The 21,994-nt window shown below is 37.9% G+C and overlaps 1 protein-coding gene across 1 annotated transcript; it reads right to left on the bottom strand.

Moving 5' to 3' along the window:
- Positions 1 to 82: 82 nt before the first annotated feature.
- On the bottom strand, positions 83 to 7,032 carry LOC126755417 (toll-like receptor 7). The gene has a single exon (XM_050467965.1). It carries the CDS (start codon positions 6,212 to 6,214, stop codon positions 1,703 to 1,705), a length of 4,512 nt encoding a protein of 1,503 aa, XP_050323922.1. The 5' UTR covers positions 6,215 to 7,032; the 3' UTR covers positions 83 to 1,702.
- Positions 7,033 to 21,994: the final 14,962 nt, after the last annotated feature.

The following is a 21,994-nucleotide window of genomic DNA, read 5'->3' as shown; positions in this document are numbered from 1 at the left end:
TCTTTTACAACAAATGGGTGTTAGCTGCACTTACTGCGTTCACTTCAATGTGGAGAAAATCAAAAATCATAGAAAATTTCAATTTCTTTTAATAATGAATATTTATTTTTCACTTTTTCACAATTTCAAATTGCTGCTTACACTCTAATTAATAAATAACCACTTTTTCGAAAATAGAAATAGTATGAAAAAAGCTTAAGCTACAAAACACAATTCGTTACATTTTTATTCAGCCATAATTTCCACACAAACACGCTACTTACATATGTGTATGTGTGTGTGGATACAAGTGCGCACATGTACCAATTAATACATATGTATATAGTAGTAGGAAAATGTTTTAGCTTAACAAATATCAGGCAGTTCGTCCTTGTCAACAATAATAAATGTCCTGTTTCGCGTCATTAGTGCGTTTTAACTACATTAATTGTAACTGTACATCAATGTTATTTTAATTATACGAGTATAACGTTTGGCAGTTTCGCTTGTTGTGTTTGCACTAAATGCATTTGAGTGTGTATTTGTGTGTGTGTTGGTCTGCATTGTAATAGTTTGTTTATTTTATATTAATTAAATTAAATATTTACATGCGCTCGGGCGCTACAGCGGCAGTGCTTATTGGCAAACAGTTGGTCGGGGGGGTGAGGGGCGTGAACGCTTTTTCAGCACGCGCATGTGTGTACATAAGTAATTAAACAAAATTTGCATTACAAAGTGCAAGTACCTATTTAGACATTAATGCTGTAATGCCAGCGCCACGCCACTTCCCCTCACGCTGTTTGCGGCTACGCACCACCCTTCAATGCCCGTTAGTTTAACGCGTTTAGCCTAACTAAATATAGCCATGTAGGTACACGGATTTCATATACATTATATACTTAGGCTTAGGCTTACACATACAAATACAACTAAATTAGCTATTTACACTTAGAGGAAATTCTATCTGTAAATATATATAAATATTTTTATGAGGAAAATCGAGTTTACATACATAACTACATATTACATACGCTTATCATCTTGGTCAATATCGGCGTTTGCATCAACATAATCACTTCGTTCAATTTATTTTTTTTTTGCTTTTTTTCAAAATTGAACTTTTTTATTTAATTTTTGTTCACTGGGTTATCAAGCAGCTTGTCGCCGTTGGTTTAGTTATTATTGAATTTTATAGGCTTTTTATACAAATTTTTTAATTACTTTACATAATTTTTAAATTAAATATTTTTTATTAAGTTTTTTTTATATTTTCAGCTTAGGCAACTGAGCGACTTTTTGCATTTTTTTTATTTGTTAATTTAATTACGCGTTTTATAAATAATTTTCAATTGAATAACTACTAGCAGCAAATGACGACACTTGGCGCTTTGAAAAATAAAAAAAAATTATATTATATTTTTTAAAATTTTTGCATTTAGTATAAATATTTTTGCGTTTAAAAAATTTAAGATTTTTAGTTGTAAAAAATTTAGACTTTTCAAACTTTCATTTGCCATAAATATATCGACTTTTAGTTATGTAGTACTATAAAATTCATTTACACTTTTGTTGTGTTTAGTTTCAGTGCCAGGAACCAGTCCCAAAAATTCGCCGCTACGTTCCTACTTAATAAATAAATCAGTTGAATTACTATTAATGCTTAAGATGCTTTAACTGTGCGTCGTATTTATATTTTGCCCATATCGCAGCTTTACAACTATATCTACACTAAATATGCCTGCACATGCGGTCCCTGCTGTTGGCCGCTCGGCGCAGTCACCGACGTCACGCTGTTCGTTGTTTCACACTCGCCGCGACGTTGCTGTTGCTTTTGATTTTGCTGCTGCTGCTGCTGCGGTCGCCATGTTTGTGACATCAGCTGTTGCTGCTGCTGCTGCTGTTGGTGTTGATGAAAGCGCTGTAAGCTCTGCACCGTCGCGCCGCCATTTGGTGTGGGCGAGGGTGGCGGCATCATCAGCATGTTTTCATTGTCCAGCGTGGAGTAGTCTGAATCTATGCTGGAGTATATATGCTCTGAGGGTGGGCGCATTCCGTATGTTTGACTGGGCGCTGTGGCATGATGATAATACTGGCTGTTATTGGCCGCGCCAGTTGCATTGCCGCTCAGTTCGGCGCCGCGTTGAGCCGCTGCTGCCGCCAGCGTTGCTTGTTGCGCTGCGCTAGGATGTAAATGTGAGCCCACTATGGGATGGTGCAGTGTACCTGCCGCTGTGTTAGCGCTCGCGCTATGTTCGCGTCGTTGCGGACGCGGGCTGGGCGTCGCTGTGGTGGCGGAGGAGTAGTTCGTGGGCTCGGCGCCGATTAGTTCGCCGGCGACACCTTCTGTGCAGTAGGCAGGTGGTGGCGCTTGGCGGTAGAGTATGCCAGGACTAGAGGGTTGTTTGATGCGCTCATGATTGTGATCGAGCGTGTAATTATTGCCAGGCACACCGGCAACGCCACCACGATAGGTGGGATAGTCGGCGGGTAGCGCGTAGCGTAGTTTCTCCCAGAAGTGACGATCGGCGCGACGTATACGATGCACTGCGGATGTCTTTAAGTAGGGTAAGAGCTCGATGTCGCTCTCTGCTTCGAATTGCACTTCGGGTTCCTCGATCACGACCAGCTTTTGTGGACGGTTACGCAGCGCATCGTGCACGGCGCGCCGCAGTTCGCAGCGTGACCATTCAGTCTGCAGAAAGTTGCGTGACAACAAGATGACAACGCGTCGTGATACGCGTGAGGCCTCCAGCAGCTGGTAGTGTGTGGCATCATGCGCCAGATCGCGGTGTTGCAGGCAGATGCGTAAAGGGGGACGTCCAGTCTCCAGTTCCGCCACTAAATGTTGCGCTACAAACTCTGAATCTTTGGCGGAGTGCAGTAGCACGGCATCGTATAGCTTCTCCGTTTCCTCGCAGCGTGGTCCAAACACGCGTACGCCGTAGTGCGCAAATAGCCAGATGCGCAGTGATTCGCGAAAGACAAATATGATGATGACTACCACAAGCAAAAATATGAGCGCCAGTGCTGCAGCTAGTAAGGGTATGTACGTCTTTGGTATGCCATGTTGCAACATTGAGCCACCAGCGTAGTAATCAGTGCAAGCGGCAGTAGCATTAAAGTCTAGTTCACGCTTTTGCACCACGCTAGTATCGCTTACGCCGACGTCTACGCAATAGATATCTTGCATGTCTAACACAATTTGCGCGTTGTCGGCTACGTAGGCGGTCAGTTCCTGCAGAAACTTACAGCGACAACTCCACTGATTTCGGCCTAATGCCAGTGCACGCATTTGTTTGAACTGTGGTTGCTGCAGCTGCCACATGGTGAGCGTCAACAGGCGATTACCGTCTATGCGCAGCACTTCCAGCGATACCAACGGTGCTAGCGTAATGTTGTCCAGCGAAGTCAGCTGATTGTTTTGTAAGTAGAGCTCACGCAGTGCCACCAGAAACTCGAATTCATTGCCGTGCAGCGTGCGTAAGAGATTGTCCTCCAAGTGGAGCACCTGCAGCGAGATGAGACCAGCGAAGGTACGATTTTGTATGCGCGCCACCTGACTGCCGTTCACATAGAGCGAACGCAGATTTTTACGTCCTATGAAGGCGTGATCCCTCAGCACGGGGAAGTTGTTGCCATCCAAATAAACAACACTCGAGTCCATGGGTACACGACGTGGCAGTTCTGTAGTCTGTTGGCCACCACAATCTACGACATTCGTCGACCAAATCTGGTCGTGGTAACAAGTGCAATTGCTGGGGCACGTCATCTCACAATCACAGGCATCAAAGTCACAGCAATGGCACAGCGCAAAACAGTGCGACTCATAGCGACAAAGGAAGTCTTGTGGTTTGAGTGAGGTAAGTGGGCGCACAGGTGCACCGCGTGCATGTGGCATGACACATTCAATGTTGTTGAGATCCATGACGCGCGGATGCTGACGTGTGGTGAGGTTGTTGATGCGCTGCAGCCAGTCCATGGTGCAGTCGCACTCGAACGGATTACCGCCAAGATAGAACTCCGGCAGCGGTTTAGCCGGTTGAACGGGTGCGACACGCAACTGCTGTAATTGCAACTTAGACAGAGCGTTGGCGTACAGATCAACACGCGCCAAATTCACTTTATCCACAAACGCATTCGGGTGCACAGTGCTGATGAGGTTGTTGTTGATGAATAACAATTCGATGGTATTCGGTATGGACATAGCGCCGATTTCAGTGATGCGATTGTGACTGGCATCCAGCGTCTTAACACGTATCTCCTCTTGCAGTTTATAGTAGTTGCCCAGCGCCTCAATGTAGTTGCCATGTATGTCCAACCACTTCAGATTACTCGGTATGAAAGCATAGTCGAACCAGACCAAATGATTTTCGGAGAGGTTGAGCCACAGCAGCGAGACCAAAGTAGCAAACACACCATTAATATCGGACAGGAAGTTACGATCGAGGCGTATGGCCTCCAGCTCAAAATTCTTATCAAAAGCGCCGCGTTCAATGGACTGTATGCGATTCTTGGCAAGATTGAGTACACTGAGACGTGGTAAGTCGGCAAACATGCCCACACTGATATTGCCAATCTGGTTGTCTATCAAACGTAGACCCGTCAGCTGATGCAGGTTCTTAAAACTTTGGTTGTCGAAAGTGCGTATCTGATTCTCACCCAAATCCAATGTACGTAACATCGCGAGATCTTGTAATGCGCGTGGCACTTCATTCAGCTGATTCGAGCTAAGATCGAGTTCCTTCAGGTCCGAACAGTTTTTGAAAACATTTGGTTCAATCACGCTAATTAAGTTGTTGTTGAGTGTCAACTTTGACAGCACATACAAGCCATTGAAGAGCTTATCATCCAAGGTATGCAAACGATTCTCAGCCAAATTTAAGGTGTGCAAATTATATAGCGGCAAAAATGCGTTGTCCTCAATATGGCCAATAGAATTATTGCGCAAGTTCAAAATCTGCAGGAAATACAACTCCTTGAAGGTGCGATAGTCAATTCGAGTCAAAGCATTATGCGCCAAATTCAAAACAATCAAACGTATGAGGCCAGCGAACGTAGTGTTGTCTATATGATTCGAGGTCAACTGATTGCCGGACAAATCCACCACCAGCAGCTGCTCGAGCCGATGAAACAGTCCCTTGGGCAGCTCGTACAGCTCATTGTTCTGCAAGTGTATTTCGCGCAGCTCTTTCGAACCGGCGAACAGTCCCTCGGGCAGTGTTTCCAAATGATTGTTGCTCAAATTCACAATACGCAGCGAACTCAAGCCGGCCAAAGCCTCACCAGACAACTCCGATATATTATTATGCTGCAAATTTAATTGCTGTAAACGTCGCAGTCGCGATATGCCCCAACTCTCGGTCACCGAGCGCAGCTCATTGTAACTCGCGTCCAACACCTGCAACTCACTGCCGCCATTACAATTCATATCGGCAAAGCCCAGATTCTCCGCCGAACGTATACGATTATGCGTCAAATTTAACACTTGCAGATTCCCCACCGGACAGAGGAAGCCAGCTGGCAACGCACGCAAATTATTATGGCCCAACTGCAATTCGGTCAACTGCTTCAGGCTATTCAACGAGTCCGGATAGAGCTCCAAAGTTTTGCCTGGTCCCCAATCGGGATTACGCGTATTCACCGCCAATGTGCGCAACACATTCAGACCCTCGAATGCATTATTTGGCAATTGCAGCAATTTGCAGCCATCAATACGCAGCACATCGAGCGTTTGTAGGCGCGCGAATGCCGCCTGTGGCAATTGTGATTCGAAGAGGTAGAGTTCGCTGCATTTGATCTCCAGCTGGCTGGTGCCATCAGCGCCCTGCAAATCTAGCGCGATGTGCCGTTCAATAGTGCGTAGATTACAGCGTACCGATGTGGTGCCATTGTACTGCCAGGAACATTGATTGGTCGGCGCTGGCTGTGCGGCTGCGGAGGCCGCGACACCAGTTGTGGCGCCCGCTGCATCCTTGTTGTTCGCAGTGCCTGTAATGGCAGCGCCTGCCGTAGCAGCCGCGCCCGCTATCGAGGTGGCCATCATGCTGGCCGCACTCGCTGAAGCAGAGTCCGAGGAGAGCGCGTAGCTGGACTCTGGTCTGTCGGCGCCCTTATTGTGCAGCGCTGTGGCAACACCTATGCAACCGTTGCTGATAATGTATGCGGTTAGTAGCAACAGCGTGCACGCGCTGTAATTAGCGTGTCGTCGCCTTGGCAGCCTACTTAGTTTGCACATATTTATTTTGTTTATCTAATTATTTCTTATGATTATTATTTTTTTTAGTGTATTAAACAGCTGTGCGCTTGCATACAAACGCGTTTAATGCGCGCTGCGTTCAGGTAAGCGCCACACTTCAGCTGCATTTAGCTATTTCATTGCGGTAAATACTAACTGTGCACTTTCAGTTGTTGTTTCTCTTAACTTTTCTGTTACTTTTTTAAATTTTTTGGTTTGAAGACAATTTTGTATGCAAATCGATTTCACTGTTTCAATTGCGTTGCTTTAATTTAATTTCCAATTTATTCGATTTTCTCCAAAAACACATAGCACTTTGTCCACCAACTGAATTTACGAAATTTTCTTCATGAATTTTTCATTAACTGAAATTTTCACCCAGCAATTTTCACGCACAGCACGCAAAGCAAATCACTTGTCAACGCAATCGTCGTCGTCGTCGTTGTCGTTGAACTTTTTCACTACACCAGTTTCGTTTTTTTGCTTTTCGCCCGTACTGCTGCTACACTTGCTTCTCGCTTCGTAAACTTGCACACGATATTATTCTCTTTTTTATTGGCTTAAACGCCTTTCATTTGTTGGGCGGTGTAAAGCAAGCACTTTTGCACGACTTTTGTTTTCGGTCATTATTGACTTTTTCATATGTACTCTACTGTCACTTCGATTTTCTGCGCTTCAACTAAAGTAAAGCGTTCGTTTGTTTGGTGGTTGTATGTATTGAAAAAAGAAAAACTGAAAAACCCGTTTTTCGCGTAAAATCGTGCACAGCCTATACGTCCACTTTCGACGACGCGAGAACTCGAACTGATTGCACAGCGCTGGCGAGCTCAACATTTTTACTCGTACTCGTCGCGCAAAGCAGTCGCTATCGTATTAGCAATTCGACTTGCTTTCGAGTCGGTTGTTTGTAGACACGGTATGGCCGTAGTCGGAGTAGCAGCGGCCAAAGCAAAAGCGACGGCAAAGACGATGTTCGAACAATCAGCCGTTGTAGCAGCAGCGACAGTCAATAGTTTTACGATGTTTTAGTGTAACGAAAAAGGTGTATGGTTGAACGAGCTGGCGTACACGATGCCTGCCACAAGCAGGCGGCCAAACGTGCAACCACCCCAAAAATACGAACCAAGGCGGTTTGTAGAGTTTCGCTCTCATACGCAATTTGGTAAACCAATTGGTTTGGTGCTCAAACTAGAGCGCAGGAGAAGAACGTGTTCCCAGCTCAGCTCTCTGGCTCTTCATTGAATGCTATTTCACAGTTCACTTACTGAGTGTTTGCGGCCAATTGAGCTCTACGCAAATACTCAGTATTAAATCGTAAAAACTCTCAAATTTATTATACCATCATTAAATATGGACTTTAATGGGTTTTACGACTCAGAAGCTAGTCAAATGTATTCATGTTCTCTATTTACGAGTTCATTCTTATAATCACTGACTCTCTCTACCCTCAAAAATGCTCATAACTGGCACTCTCCCTCATTTTCCTCTCAAATGTTTGAGCCTTTTCTTCATCAAACAAAATTTTGTTTGTAATTCTCTGCCACTTTATGTCATACGTTCGCTGTTGCTCTATACTTTTTACCAAACTTCTTTACATATAAAAAAGTTTCCGTTTATGTTTTTCTCTGCGCTTCGCCTTTGGGCCAGAGATTATGCCAAGTAGGTTTTTCATTGTTGCCATTCGTTTGGTAAGGCCTATGTCCTATGTCCTTTGTACTTATGTACGTGTGTATGTCTGTTTGTGCATTCCATACTCCAGAAATAGCAAATTAAAAAGGATATTCATATTTGCTCACTACTTGAGTTATGATTTTGTTGTTACTGTTGTTGCTTTTATTGTTGGTGGCTCTTTAGGAAACGAGAATGTTGCATTTCCTAACATTTCGCTACTTATTTCCGCTTCCGTATAACGAAAATTTGCATTTTGCCTAATAGGAATGCGAGTTTTGAGGCTTAATAAAGGAAAATATGTTTGGGAAACTATATAAAGGTATGAAAGTATTGAGACAGTGGTACAAGTTATATTTTTCTTGAAGTAAATATATTTTGTCATAATTTAACTGGAAGCTTTTTTATAACCAAATAAGTATTGAATAACGATTTTATGACAGCAAAACTTTTTTGACTTGTGAGATCTTGATTATATTTTGACTTCTCATGACCTGCTTTCATACCAATTCGAGCTTCGAAAACCTGCTTTCTAATTTACGCACTATTAAATTATCTCATTTGCGCTCCACTTACTACTTTCTTTTCAGCCGTTTGCAAAATGAAATTAAATATTCAAGTTTCGCTCTGCTCGACTTAAATCACATTTCAAAGTTCGTACATCACTGGCGTTTCATCTTTAATCCTCAGCAGCCTAATTGTGCTAATTTTTTGTAAATGCAAATATCCTTTGCAGTCCTGGTTGTATATACGGCTATATGGACATATGTACATACATATAGAAGTGCTGTCTTCCGGCTTGTAGGTCGCGCCTTTATGCTCCCCACTTATCTCTACTGTCACAAAGTTTATTCAACTCGCTGTAACCAAATTCGCTTTTCCATCGCCCAAACAAAAAACAATTCTGTTCTAGCTACGTAAACTTGGCATTTGGACAAGTGTTTGCTTTTGTTTTTGTTATTCACCCATTTCGCCTATTTTACTGTGTTTTTTTCCTGCTTCTTAGGCATTGACACACAGGCAAAGCAGCGGCAAGGAAAAAGAAAAACGAGCAAAGGAAACAACATGATAAAGGCGTAACGGAATGGAGGAAATAAAATTTGCCGAAAATCAGCCGTTTTTGCACGAGCAGAAGTCTACACGCGCACGAAGCTAATGCAATGTCCTGTCGCTCGCAAATCATAAACATTCGCAGCGCCGAGCGATTTGCCATTTGGAGGTAAAGTTTTCCGACTTTTCACCGCTGTGGTTGCCAGTGGCGCTGTTTGTTGGGAGCATTTGAGAGTAAGGATAAAGGACACTCAAGGAGTGACTTCTCTCGGTTTGTGAATTTCAAAGAGACATATTTTCGAGCGCTCGTAACGCATGTTGGTATTAGTTAAATGAAATTAAATATTAACTTCATTGGCAAATTTTCCGCCAGGAAAAACCCATTTATATGAATTTCTTATGAGTAAATTCAGCTGAAATATGCATTTTGATTGATTAATATGAAAGTAGAATAATACTTGAAATTCAATTAGAGAAAGAAAAATCCTAAAACTATACAAAACGTGGGTGTGTTATTGGAAGACTATATTTAATAGTTCAGTTAATCAATATTATCGCTAAAAATGAAAAATTAAATAAAATAAAAAAGGTTAAATTACGCGAGAGTTAGTACAAGAAAATTTGAAATATTGAAAAAAAAAAAACAAATTGTGTTTTTTGAACAATTTACTACTAGTCTGCATATGCACTTAATATATTATTGAATATTATTAGTAATTTTTTTTTTATATTAATTCACACCTAATTCAAATTTCTTTATTTTTTTCAGATAATTTTCGTTTTTGAAAATACAGTGAATTTCCCCATTACAAACAGTACTTATAACCGGAAACCTTCCATAACCGGACAAATTTCATGAACCAAATGTTTTCGTTAATATTTCTATACAATATAATTCCTATAACCGGACCCGAAAACGTTCCTTTGATCGTCTGGTTCGCGTTTGCTCAACGGAAACTAATTTGATCATACAATCACTTCTGCCTGACATTGGCTCGCATTTATTAGTTCAGTAGAAATATTATACCGAGTTGCCTTCTGATCTAAGGATACATTTTAAGCACACGTTTTTGAGCGAATCCATATGTGGACAGCTCCCATAGCTGGACACTGCGATGGTGGATGTCCGGTTATGAGGTATATCACTGTAGTTCTATTTTTCATTTTAAAGAACTTATATGGAAAGTTAGTGTAATATGTGGACATAACAAAAAATATATCTTATTTATTTTTTTCTTAAAATCTATTATTCCTTTTAACCAACGTAACCAAAAAAACTACTGTCTTGAATATTTTGAATTCTCAGGCTATATTTATACAAGTTTCAAAAATACACAGTGGAAAAAATTTTTATATATTTTTTGAGTTATTTTAGATTAATGTCGGCGCTAAAGACACGATGTGCTCCACTGCTGCGGTGATTTCGGCCTTATCTAAAGATAAAGAATCTCGTTGAATTAGATGATATTCTCCGTAGAATAATCTACCAAAAACATTGACAAAATAGCAACTTAAAAGAAAAAAAATTAGCCAAATTTTGGTCATTTGGTCAGGTCAAAGAAAAAAAAAACGATAGGCGTGCAACCGAACGGGTTAATTGAACTGAGCGGTTACCCTTCAAAATGACTGCAATCAAAAATCGATGTGAAATATTTCTATGTTAATTTTGAAAAACTATCAACTTATGAAAAAAAAAATTTTGTTTTTTAATTTCCCACTGATTGTGCCTCTTAAATAAATTACTATAAAGCTAATAGTGTTAAAATCAGTGAAAATAAACAAATTATACTTGCATGAAATATATTTTTGAATCATTGTATGTATGTACATACAGTCAAATATATACAGTCAAATCTCTAATAACCGGACAATATCAGTCTTTATGTCCGGTTAATAGAGTTGACCGCTAACAGATTATTAAAAAACATCAAAAACTGTTGGGACCGATCAATGTGCGTGGATAGTAGAGAAGTCTGCTTAATAGAGATTTCACAGTATTTGAAAATTGAAAAAAATACTCGAAATTAAATTTAATGGCGTTAGGAAATTTATTTCATTTTCAGTTTTTGATGTAATAATTTACCATATATATATATATTTATGAAAATTTAAATTCTTAAAAATTTTTAATTCCTGAATTTAACTTAATTTTTTTATTTTCATTAGATAAAATTGCAAAATAAATGTTCATTAATTTTGCCTTGAAATTATAACTGTTATAGCTGTTTTCATTTTTTTTTTCTAATTTTACTACATTTAAAAAAATAGTAATTTCATATGTAGTATAGTGTTGGTATTTCCACTAATATAATATTAAATAAAGTACTCGTTGTTTAGCCAATTTAATTTAGTAATTGCAACGGAAATTTCGCTTATTCAGTTGAATGGTTTTCCCTGAGTACCACCTCTGCGTTTGTTTACAACTGAGGAAGCCGTAATGAGAGCCGGAGTCACTTAATTTTCATTCTTAAATCTCAAACTCAATTTTCATAATAAATGATTTAACGAAATGCACTCAAATCTCTTTGTAGACTTTTGAAATTATGAATTTGAAAACAAAAATTGGTGCTCGCAATAACTTTTGTAGAAAATCTCACACGCTCTTTTACACTCCACTCTCAAGAGAACATACCGCCCAAATTGAATAGGCTCAACATTCACGCTTGAAGCGCTCAATTACTCACGCATTTCACTCCACATTAAAAATATCAAACAAAGCAATTAAATAACTCGAGATTTATTGCATGTTACCACTACATAAATAAAGTGGCGGCTACGCTGAGTCAACAGGGATTGCTCCAAGTGCAGCGCTAAGTGCACAAGCATGTGATGCACGCAAGCAAACATATGCGCGCTGCAAGCAGCTGAGTCTCACGTGTGCTAGACGCTGCACAGCATCCAAATGCATACATATTTATACACTATATGCATTTACATACATACAAACACACATTTACTTCGCTTTCAACGCATAGCGAATGCATTCTTTACAACCTCTTGATTTTCATTCATTCATCCATTGGCCCATTCATGCATGCATACTCTGCTCACAGTTTTGGCAATGTACTATTTACGATACATACATGATAATACAACAATAATAACTACAAACAAACGACTGCAGCCGCAACCGCAGTATCCGCCTTAGCTCCAACGTCTTGGCTGCAGCAAAAGCAACAGCGAACAACAACAAAGTTTGTCAACGTTGATGGACATTTTACAGATTGCTTGCATTGTACCTCATCTACATGCACAAATACACATACACATATGTATATGCCGCGAGCTGCGCGAAAGCACACCTTAGATCGATATATTGAGTATGCCACCCCGCGAGCCCCCAAAAATATGCTTCAGAAGTGTGTGCGTGTGTATGTTTACAAGCGCAGCCTGCTGCTTTTCACGTGTCAATGTCGCTTTGTTTATTATTGTTGTTGTTTTTATTGGCAGCAGCCGCGCGTTGTTGTTTTTGGCAACCGCAAACATACTTTATAGATATATACATACATATATATGTATATAAATATGTAGATATGTATATCCTCTTATTGCAGCATGGCGCTGTTGAATGCGCTTCTGCAGTATGCATGTCGATTTTATTTATTATCGATGTGTGCATGTGTGTGCGTGTGACAGCGCTAAATTTGATGCATTTGTTGAACGCTCGCATTGAACTCGCTACTTAAACTCTATAGAGTCTTTGTTGTGCTTTACTTTTTAGAATCGTGTGTTTATATAATTTTTTGGGCTATGTGTGCTCTTAAATTATATTTTTTTTTTTGGTGGTATACCTGCTAAGCTAGTGCAGGCTACTTATTTATAGCGCTATTTAATGACGCCTTGATTGATTTTGTATAGAGTGATTTGTTTCATTTTCCGGAATAACAGTTTAGTGCTTTGATTAGTGTTCTGGGTATTGACCGTGGCAAGCTTTGATGAACAAGGTAATAAATAGTACATATGTATATATGTATGTATATTATGTGAGCATTCAACTCCTAAGCAGACTTAGAATACGCTAATGTCTGTGTACATAATTATATCGAAACTAATGGACTGTCTTCAGTTCTAAGTTACTTTGATATGAGTCTCAGTCGAAAATTTATTGGGTAGTCGAAAAAGTTTCTTCGTATTTCTAATCAAACTTCAACTTATTTTTTTATATTTATAATGAGCTTTAATGAACCAAATAATAGGTTGTCAAAAAAGTCTTGCGGTATTTTCGCTAGTTGGCGCTGAAAGCGCGTAGTTCTAGTTTTATTCGTCGCATCGGATCATGCTATACCTTTTTGGAAAGCTCATTTCACGCGCTAGCACGTGTTTGATTGATTGTCGTTTCTTTTAAGTCGTTCGTGAGTTATAGCGTCGCAAACATGGAGCAAAATAAAGAGAAAATGCCGCATATTTGCAGTACTACTACGATAAAGGCAAAAATGCATCTCAAGCCGCCAATAAAATTTGTGCAGTTTGTGGACCCGATACATTTCCATTTCCACTGCACAACGATGGTTTCAACGTTTTCGTTCTGATGTAGAGGTGGTCGAAGATGCGAAACGCTCCGGAAGGCCTGTCCTCGAAAATTGCGATAAAATCGCTGAATTGGTCGAAAGAGACCGGCATAGTAGCAGCCGTAGCATCGGTTAAGAGCTGGGCATGAGTCATCGAAAATTCATTTCAATTTCAATAAAAAAATGTAGAATCAATCCTTCGAGAAACCTGGAGCAGCTCATAGTGGATGATTCCTTTCCAATCCCACTAAATACTCAGCATAACCTTTAGAGACGTCAATCATGGCTTTGCGACCATTTGTTGAGCTTCACCAAGCTTGGACCATGATCTTTTTCGCACATTGTTGTCGTATTTGATCCACTTTTCATCTCCTGTTACCATTCGCTTCAGAAATGGTTCGATTTTATTTCGTTTCAGCAAAGAAACGCAGATGTTATTTCGGTTCATTAAATTTTTCACAGACAATTCATGTGGTTCCCAAACATCGAGCTTCTTTTTGTAACCAGCCTTTTTTAAATGATTCAAAACCGTTTGATGATGAATGTTAAGTTCCTAAGCAATGTCATGACTGCTTATATGATGGTCCTGGTCAAGCTTTTACATAATCTCATCGACTTTTTCAGCGATTGGTCGACCAGAACAAGGTGCATCTTTCACATTGAAATTTCCATAATGTAAGCGAGCGAACTATTGTTGTGCCACACGAACTGATACAGCATATTCTTCGTAAACTTCACAAATTTCATTGGTGGCTTGCGTGACATCTATTGACAAAATACGAAAAGACTTTTTCGACTAACCAATATATCTGTCGAAAAATTTTCCTTCAGATTTGTTGAATAGTGTTATTGTTATTTGATATACCATTCCACAATTTCGAAAATTTAAAAGGAAAAAGGAGATTCGGTATTTATTTACCATCTACAAAAATTGCAAGAAAAACACTATCAACTCATCTCATCTTGGAGAAGATAGATCGACCCTCCTTAAATACAAAATGGTTAAAGTCTGGTGTGTAGGCTGAGATAGTGTTACAGACAACTTCAGGCAGGCAGATATTGCTCAAACACACTTAGTAAACCAATATTATTCACTTCAAACACTTTTTTGAGGTTATGTCAAACATGATGTTTATAAAATGCAAAACTTCTTCTAGACCTTTCACCGCTCTATGACCTAAATGAAAATTGTTTTGAAAATATGTACTTATATACACTTTTCCCATTTAAAAAGACTTATGTAAGTATATGTAGCAGCTTATTTGCTTTGACAGCTGTAGTGCGTTCAGAGATTGTTGCACAGCAACATTTGACATTTTGATATTGAAAACTTAATATCGATTAGCGGCGACACGCGTCTACATGTCTTTCACAGAGCGCTTAGTGCATGTAGTCAAGCTGATACGATATACATACATACATATTATTTGAAACATACTTATATGGAAAACACATAACATAGTACACATATGATCTCGCTTTGCCTATGAGGCAACAGCGCATAGATCTTCCTCCTCGGCCGACTTGTCTTATGACTGTTATGAGTACAATGACTTGATTGCAGCTTCAGCGCCAGCTGTTGTCGCGTTGTCAACGTAAGTGACTCGCAGACACAAACATTCGCGTATACATAAATGCTTATATATATGTACATATGTGTATGTAAAGTCCTAAATGCCTACTAGAAGTAAATCAATATACAAATGCCGAGGCGGCAGACATATGTTTATATGGAGATGGGTATACATATGTGTGTATGTGTGTAAGTTGATGTTGGAAAATCGATTTGATTTTTCTGTTACTTGCAGCCTCAACACTTAAAGTAGCATGTTATTATTATGCATTTATTTTATATGTGTGTGTAGAGATGTGTTTTTGGTAGCGCAGCATAAGTCTGTGGCTTTGTTTATCTACGAAAACCGCCTGCCGGTGTCAAGAGTTCACTGCAATGTCGGCATCAGCGAGTTGTCTAACTGTCAATGGCACTTGTGCGCACAAAAACATACATACTATATACACACACATATATTAAATACACAAAGCGTCGATACGAGTCGATACGTCAAAGGCTTACTTGCCACTTAGTTACATTTAAGGCGCTATTTCTGTACAAACCCATATAGGTATATATGTATGTATTTGTTTCTAGGTGTATTTATATTTCTAAATTTTTTTTCTTAGCTTTTATATATTTATATCCTGTGTATACATGTATACATTTATACATTCAGTGTTGGAAATCATTGCCACATAAAAATATTTATACAAAGTGTCTTTATTGCTTGTCAATTGCTTAAATTTGTTGTTGTAAATAAAATTTATTTAAATTTCTTGTACCCTGCGCTTTCAATCCGACTAATTTCGTAAACTATTTTGAAAAAAGGATTCAAAATATTTTAAGCCCGAAATTTCAGGATCATATACGAACATACGAATTGATCAAGAACTTTCAAGAAAAAAAGTAGAAAGAATCATATGAAAAATGTAAGTCCCGAAATTTCGGGTTTAAATATACTTCGTAATCCCAATATTTCGGGATTATATTTTTAATACGAATTTTGCAAGAAGAAAAGTAGAAAGAATCCCAAGAAAGCTGTAAGTCCCGAAATTTCGGGGTTTGTTGTTTCTTATATGAATTGATCTCCAAATATTAGTTAAGTTTTCAAGCGTAATTAATAAAAACCGAATATTCGGCATACTTTAACAGAAACTTCTGAACTCAAATATATTCTATGAACGATTAGTGCAATATTTGATTAAATTTTTCGAAAATGTTATTGAACGTATAGCAAATTGTTTTTTTTTTTAACAAAAAAATATTTCTTAAAATTAAATATCACTTATTAAAATTTTCAAAGATAACAAAAAGTTTTGTATTGCGAACTATAACACTTAAAAGATATATTAATTTACAACAAAAGAGCAGCAAAATTTATATAGAATAATATCCTTAAATTAATATCACACGAATTTCACTCAAATCTCACTCGCACTCAAAAATATATTTTTTTTCACTCAGAACTGCAATTAACTCAAAATTAAATTTCACTCAAATCACAACTAAACAAATCTCAACCCAAAGTGTAGACAAGCAGCCAGCAAATCTACTACAATTTTCCAACGCAAGAGCGGCGAGAACCTACAACCGTAGGAGCGCTCTCGTTGACTGGCTGAGATTCTTAGCGACTTCGCTTCATTGTTTTGATTTCGTACGAAATAATCAACAACAGCTGCTACCGCTACTGCTTCTGCCACAGCAAGGCTCAAAACATTAATACAACTGAGACGAAGAAGCAGAAGAAATTGAGTTTGTTTTGAAGTGGACCAAACAAGTCTAACTTGTTTTGCTTCAATAGTCAAGTTAATATGTCTTAGCCAAAGTGGCTTTTGCGCACAGTCAACAAAAAATAACCAAGCTGTTTAAGTGCCAATTCGATTGCTTGTTTGGCTTTGGCAATGAATTCAGATAACAACAACAACATAACGCATTTGTTGCTGCTGCTCGAATTTTATAGCTGTTGGCACTAATTTTTTGCACTTTTATTACCATTACCGACGCTCTGCCAGCGCGAAGGATGCGCAACTGAGCGGCTAACCGGCAACTGATGGCGCGGCGATGTTGTTGCCGCACTGTTGTTCGTAAGCTTACACACAGCTGTGTAGTTACTTATGCTGTGATTGTGTTGCCACTCAAAGGCGTAGGCTTCGCTGAGCTGCGAATTCTTTTCTATTTTTACTCTCAAGCTGCGCTTAGTTGCCTTTATGTAAGTAAATGTGTGTGTATGCTTGCATAATTGTACAAGCCGCTAGTTGGTAAGGCGCTTCTTGTTGATGCAACTTAGTTGCTGCGCTTAATTTGCCGCTGTTTATACGTGGAATTTATGTTCGATAATTTTATCGTCAATTCACGCAGCAGCCTCTCTGGGACTTAAAGGAGCTGTTTCTGATTGCAGGTAGCTGCAATTAAACTGCCACATGACATTTGCAGTTTTTACAGCCAATTGAGTGCTGAGAAATTTCAATTAGAAATACCAACAAACAATTAAAGCGGGCGTAATTCATAGGAAAACGTATTTAGTATGACTTTGTAAGGAAAAGTATGCTCGAAAGTGGACTTAAATATATTTTATGCTTACAAAAAAAAATAATTTCTTTATTATAAAAAAGAAAACAAATAGTTACTCTTTAGACACTAATTCAAGCACTTTCTGCAATCGATCTAAAAAGCAATATATTATTTTAATAAAAAATAACAATATTTAAATTATCTAAAATATATAAATATAGACTATAACTCCAAAATTTTTCGGGATCCCGAAATTGCGGAACACAAATTTCTGAATGTATGTATTATTTTAGTAAATTTAGAAAATAAAAAAAAACCAATGTCTTTTGCCTAGATGATCCCATCATTTCGGGACTAATAATATTTAAGTTTAATATATTTATTATAAAATAAAAAAATTAATTGCGGAAAAAAAATTTTCGGGATCCCGAAATTTCGGGGTTGTGTTTTTAGTTGTTATTATTTTTTAGTTTAAGGTGCAATTAAAAAATATTGTCTGTTAGATGTAACATTTTTACGGGATACTATTAATCACAGGATCAGAATCTTTTAAGAGAAATTAAATTCCAGTTCCAGTTCGATAGTGTTATTGAAATACAAATTTTTTTGAAATAATATATAATATATAAAATAAAAAAACATTTTAGAAAAAAAAAATTCGAGATGCCGAAATTTCGGGATTGAGTTTGTAGTTGTTATCTGTTTGTTTTGTTAATACCTTGTAAAATATTTAAAAATATTGTCTAGTAGATTTAAAATTTTTACGGGATACTATTAATCACAGGGTCAGAATCTTTTAAGGTAAATTAAAGACCTATAGTATATTTCGATACCATTGGACTTTGACGTATAAGGGCGTATTCGAGCTCTTCTATTTTTGACCCCAAGCTCAGTTATAATTTCTCAAAATTCAAAATATTTTAAGTCTAATATGAAGAGGGCCTTTAAGTACTGTAGTAAAAGAAAAGGACTAACAAATTTGTTTAACTTTAAGGCCATAGACCACCTATGAAGCTACGCGCTCAACAAAATGCTAATTTTGGTTTATATACACTCGTTTGCACCAAAATCATGTTATTACATATAGCAGGTTCACCTAAAAAAACATTATAACGGTGGCATTTCTAGCGTCTACAGTTAGTTAAAATAAGTATGGTACATAGTCTATGCGTATAAAATTAACCGCATTGGCCATAAATTATTTCACTGAAATATTATGAAACGCTCCAAATATATAATATGAATATTGCAGCATTATGCCGTGTTAAGACACAAAATTTATATATACATTTTTATTTATCATGAAATATCATCAGCTCAGCAGTTGATAGGTTTTATGACCTAAAATTTTTTATAGGCCTATAGGCATGTAGCAATTTTTACTTTCATTCATTCATCATTACTGACATTACACTAATTTTAACCTCTTTTTATAGCAAAGATATATACTATATGCATAATAAAAATTTGGAGAATTTTCTAGCGGCACCAGCAGAGCTATGTGGCTGAACGGGTCATAAAAACTTACGTCTAAAAAATATTATTACTTATTAAAACCCACAAAAATGTCGTAAAATTTTAATTTTATTACCACAATGTCGGGTGTTTGCTTGTATGTGTGTTTGGCTGCATAGAAATAATCTAGCATGGTGTATGCGAGAGCAAGTAATCTGTAGGTCAATTCAGAACAAAGTAAGGTTATAGACTTAAATTACATACGAACAACTACGTATACATATATATGCGATTAAATATATAAACTTCGTATATATAACATATTAACGGTAAAGTTTGCCCTACAACAAAAAGCTCAATCGAAAACTCTCGATTTATTCAGCTAAAAAAACAATGAAATTTTTCTATAGTTTCATATTTTTACGACATTTTTATATTTCTAATTCGTGCTATTACACTTTCCTCTTACTGTTTTATAGCTATTTTAGTTTTATTTCAGTTTTCTTATTAGTTTTTTATTGTTATCTTATCGCCTTCTAATTTCCCTGCATTGTGTGGCCCCACGAGCTTTTTCCGCTCTTCCTCTGAAACTCTTTATTCATATTTTATTTCTTTTTTATAACTTCTCAATAACTAATAAATACTATTAATTACATGTTCTCTGCTTGAAGCTCGTAAACACAAAAAGTTTTAAATTGACGCAATGAGAAATTCAAAATTCTTTTACTGTTTCGTAATAAAAAAGTATTTAAAGTTCGTGTCAATTTATTGTCATTCAAAGCACATAAAAGCTTGTACTGATAAAGCTTTCACTTGTTAAGCTGCTTGTTACTCCAAATGATTTTGTTGGAGCATATTTTTTATCGATTTTATGGGTGGTCGAAATTCCCAGACATTTATTCTAAGAGATTACTATTCAAGCAATTGGAAGTGGATTTGAAAATCACAGGCCACCTGACACAGTGGGAGTAGCCGGTTCTCTGTCTTGAAGAGATGAATATGTATCAAAAAGGGATCTGGGATTATATTATGTATAGAGTGAAGAGAGAAGAGGATATGGTATTTATTTAAAAGGTACTCTCACTAAATATAATTACTTCTTTTGGTTTTTTTTTGGCTTTTCAGAAATGGATATTTCTGAAACATGTAAAAAATTTATTGCATACAAAAGCTCGGTCTTAAGCTTTTACATAAGTTTAAGCTCACTAAATCTGCAGTTTTTTAGGTCCTATTTTTTTAGGCTGTTGTGTCGTTTTCATTGTGCATGTTTTTAAATGGCTAGTTCCAAGCCCAACACACAACCTTGGGGAGAGATGATTCGCATTTCACTTAAGCTCTCCTTCTAACGGACGTTTTTTGGCTACCCAGAGGATACTTGGTCTAAGACCGGAAGTCGTGAGCTGCTTGAGCCATATGTAAAGTAATTGTTTCTGGCCACTCCAAAGTGAACGTCAGAATTTTCCTGGAAATCACTCCCAAAAGTTAGTTTATGTTGATCAAAATTTATATATAAGTTTTTGGAAAGAATTTCTTGGAAAATGCTGACTGAAATAGAGAAAAATCATTAAAAACCCTAAACGCATTTCTTTAAGTCAGTCTAACATTTAGTCTGAAAAATGTGTGCGCTTTTGACAAAAAGTGAAATTAGCGAAAAAGGAGAGGAGGACGAGAAAAGAGATATGAGAATAGTCACCGAATACTATCCGACAGGCACAAACGGCAGCATATCCACAGCACTTAAAGTATTTGTCACCGATAGCTTTGCGCAGGCTGCGCGCCGTTTGTGCAGCTAAACACGGTCCAGTCAGCCAATAACCCAGAGCCAAGCACACGACGATTGACATGTTGCGGGCAAAATTTTTGTAAATTCTTCTCTTGCTTTGTTTTGTCTGCACAATACATTTGCAGCATTTGGCCCGCATTTGTGGATTTATAGTCTGACAGACTGCATGCTGCTAGGACCACAATTTTTTTCATTTTTTTTTCTTCTTCTCAATTGCATTGATTTGCCTCGTTCGATGCGAGGGCGTATGTGTCCTGCTGACGAGTTGATACCGATGCGTATTGACGCTGTGGTTGCTGTCGCGTATATGTGCTACGCGGATCAGTGTTGTCTCAAGCGCGTAGTCCAGCTTGTCGTTTTATCTGTATTTTTTCCAATTTTTTTCTTCTTTTTTCGTAGAAATTCTCCAGTTTCCAGCGTTTGGATTATGCCGCGATATGAGGGTCTTATGCAACTGCTTGCCAGCTAGTGTAGATGTCTAAAAACAGCCCGCATTGTTCAGCTTTATAGTTTAAGCGAGTTAAGTTAGCGGCATTTTTAAAGAGAGAAACCAAAAAAGCTTTTGGAATAAAATGCGGAACATATGTTAATCGTTTTTGTGGGACATTTACCTCTTTCTTTATTTTCCCTTTAAGCAATACTCTCAAGAATAACACCCTGACGACTTGTAATGGCAGATTTTGTTGATAGACGGTCAAAGACGCTCTTTGATAAAACTAAGTTGTGAAAGAAAGGGTGTACTTGATATTTCGATTTCGTAGCTATTACCATTAGACGATAAAGATGAACAGGCAACTTATAAATACAAAATATCTGAACTATAGAAGTTCAAAAGTTTTTCGGTCTTTCAAGAACTTGCTTATATCGATAGTCTTCGCCAGAATTCAACCGTTTTGATAGATGTATTTCTCTCATAATAGCAAAGCGTGACAAGCTGAGTCCATTTAAACATAGCCGTATGTCACTCCGTTCAAACGTCCGTATATACGTGAACTAGTCCCTTAGTTTTTGAGATATCAATCCGAAATTTCGGAAATATCCTTTTCTCACCAAGAAGCTGGTTGGTCGGAAAGGCCGATATCGGACCATTTTGGAATATAGCTGCCGTACAATCGCATTGAAGTGGAAAGCTTTTATCATCTGACGAGGTATATTCAAAAAGTTTAATATGGCATATTGCCCTTTGGATGTAATCTCCGAAGAAATATTTCAGATCAAAACACTTTATTATATTTCTGTCATTCAAACGA

The sequence above is a fragment of the Bactrocera neohumeralis genome, chromosome 4 (assembly GCF_024586455.1).
Source record: "Bactrocera neohumeralis isolate Rockhampton chromosome 4, APGP_CSIRO_Bneo_wtdbg2-racon-allhic-juicebox.fasta_v2, whole genome shotgun sequence".
NCBI lineage: Eukaryota > Metazoa > Arthropoda > Insecta > Diptera > Tephritidae > Bactrocera > Bactrocera neohumeralis.
Note: the sequence above shows the minus strand (reverse complement) of the source record. Positions and strands in the feature narration are given on the sequence as shown.

Coding starts and splice junctions, on each gene's coding strand:
- LOC126755417 (XM_050467965.1), bottom strand. CDS start 6,214: ATGTGCAAACTAAGTAGGCTGCCAAGGCGACGACACGCTAATTACAGC.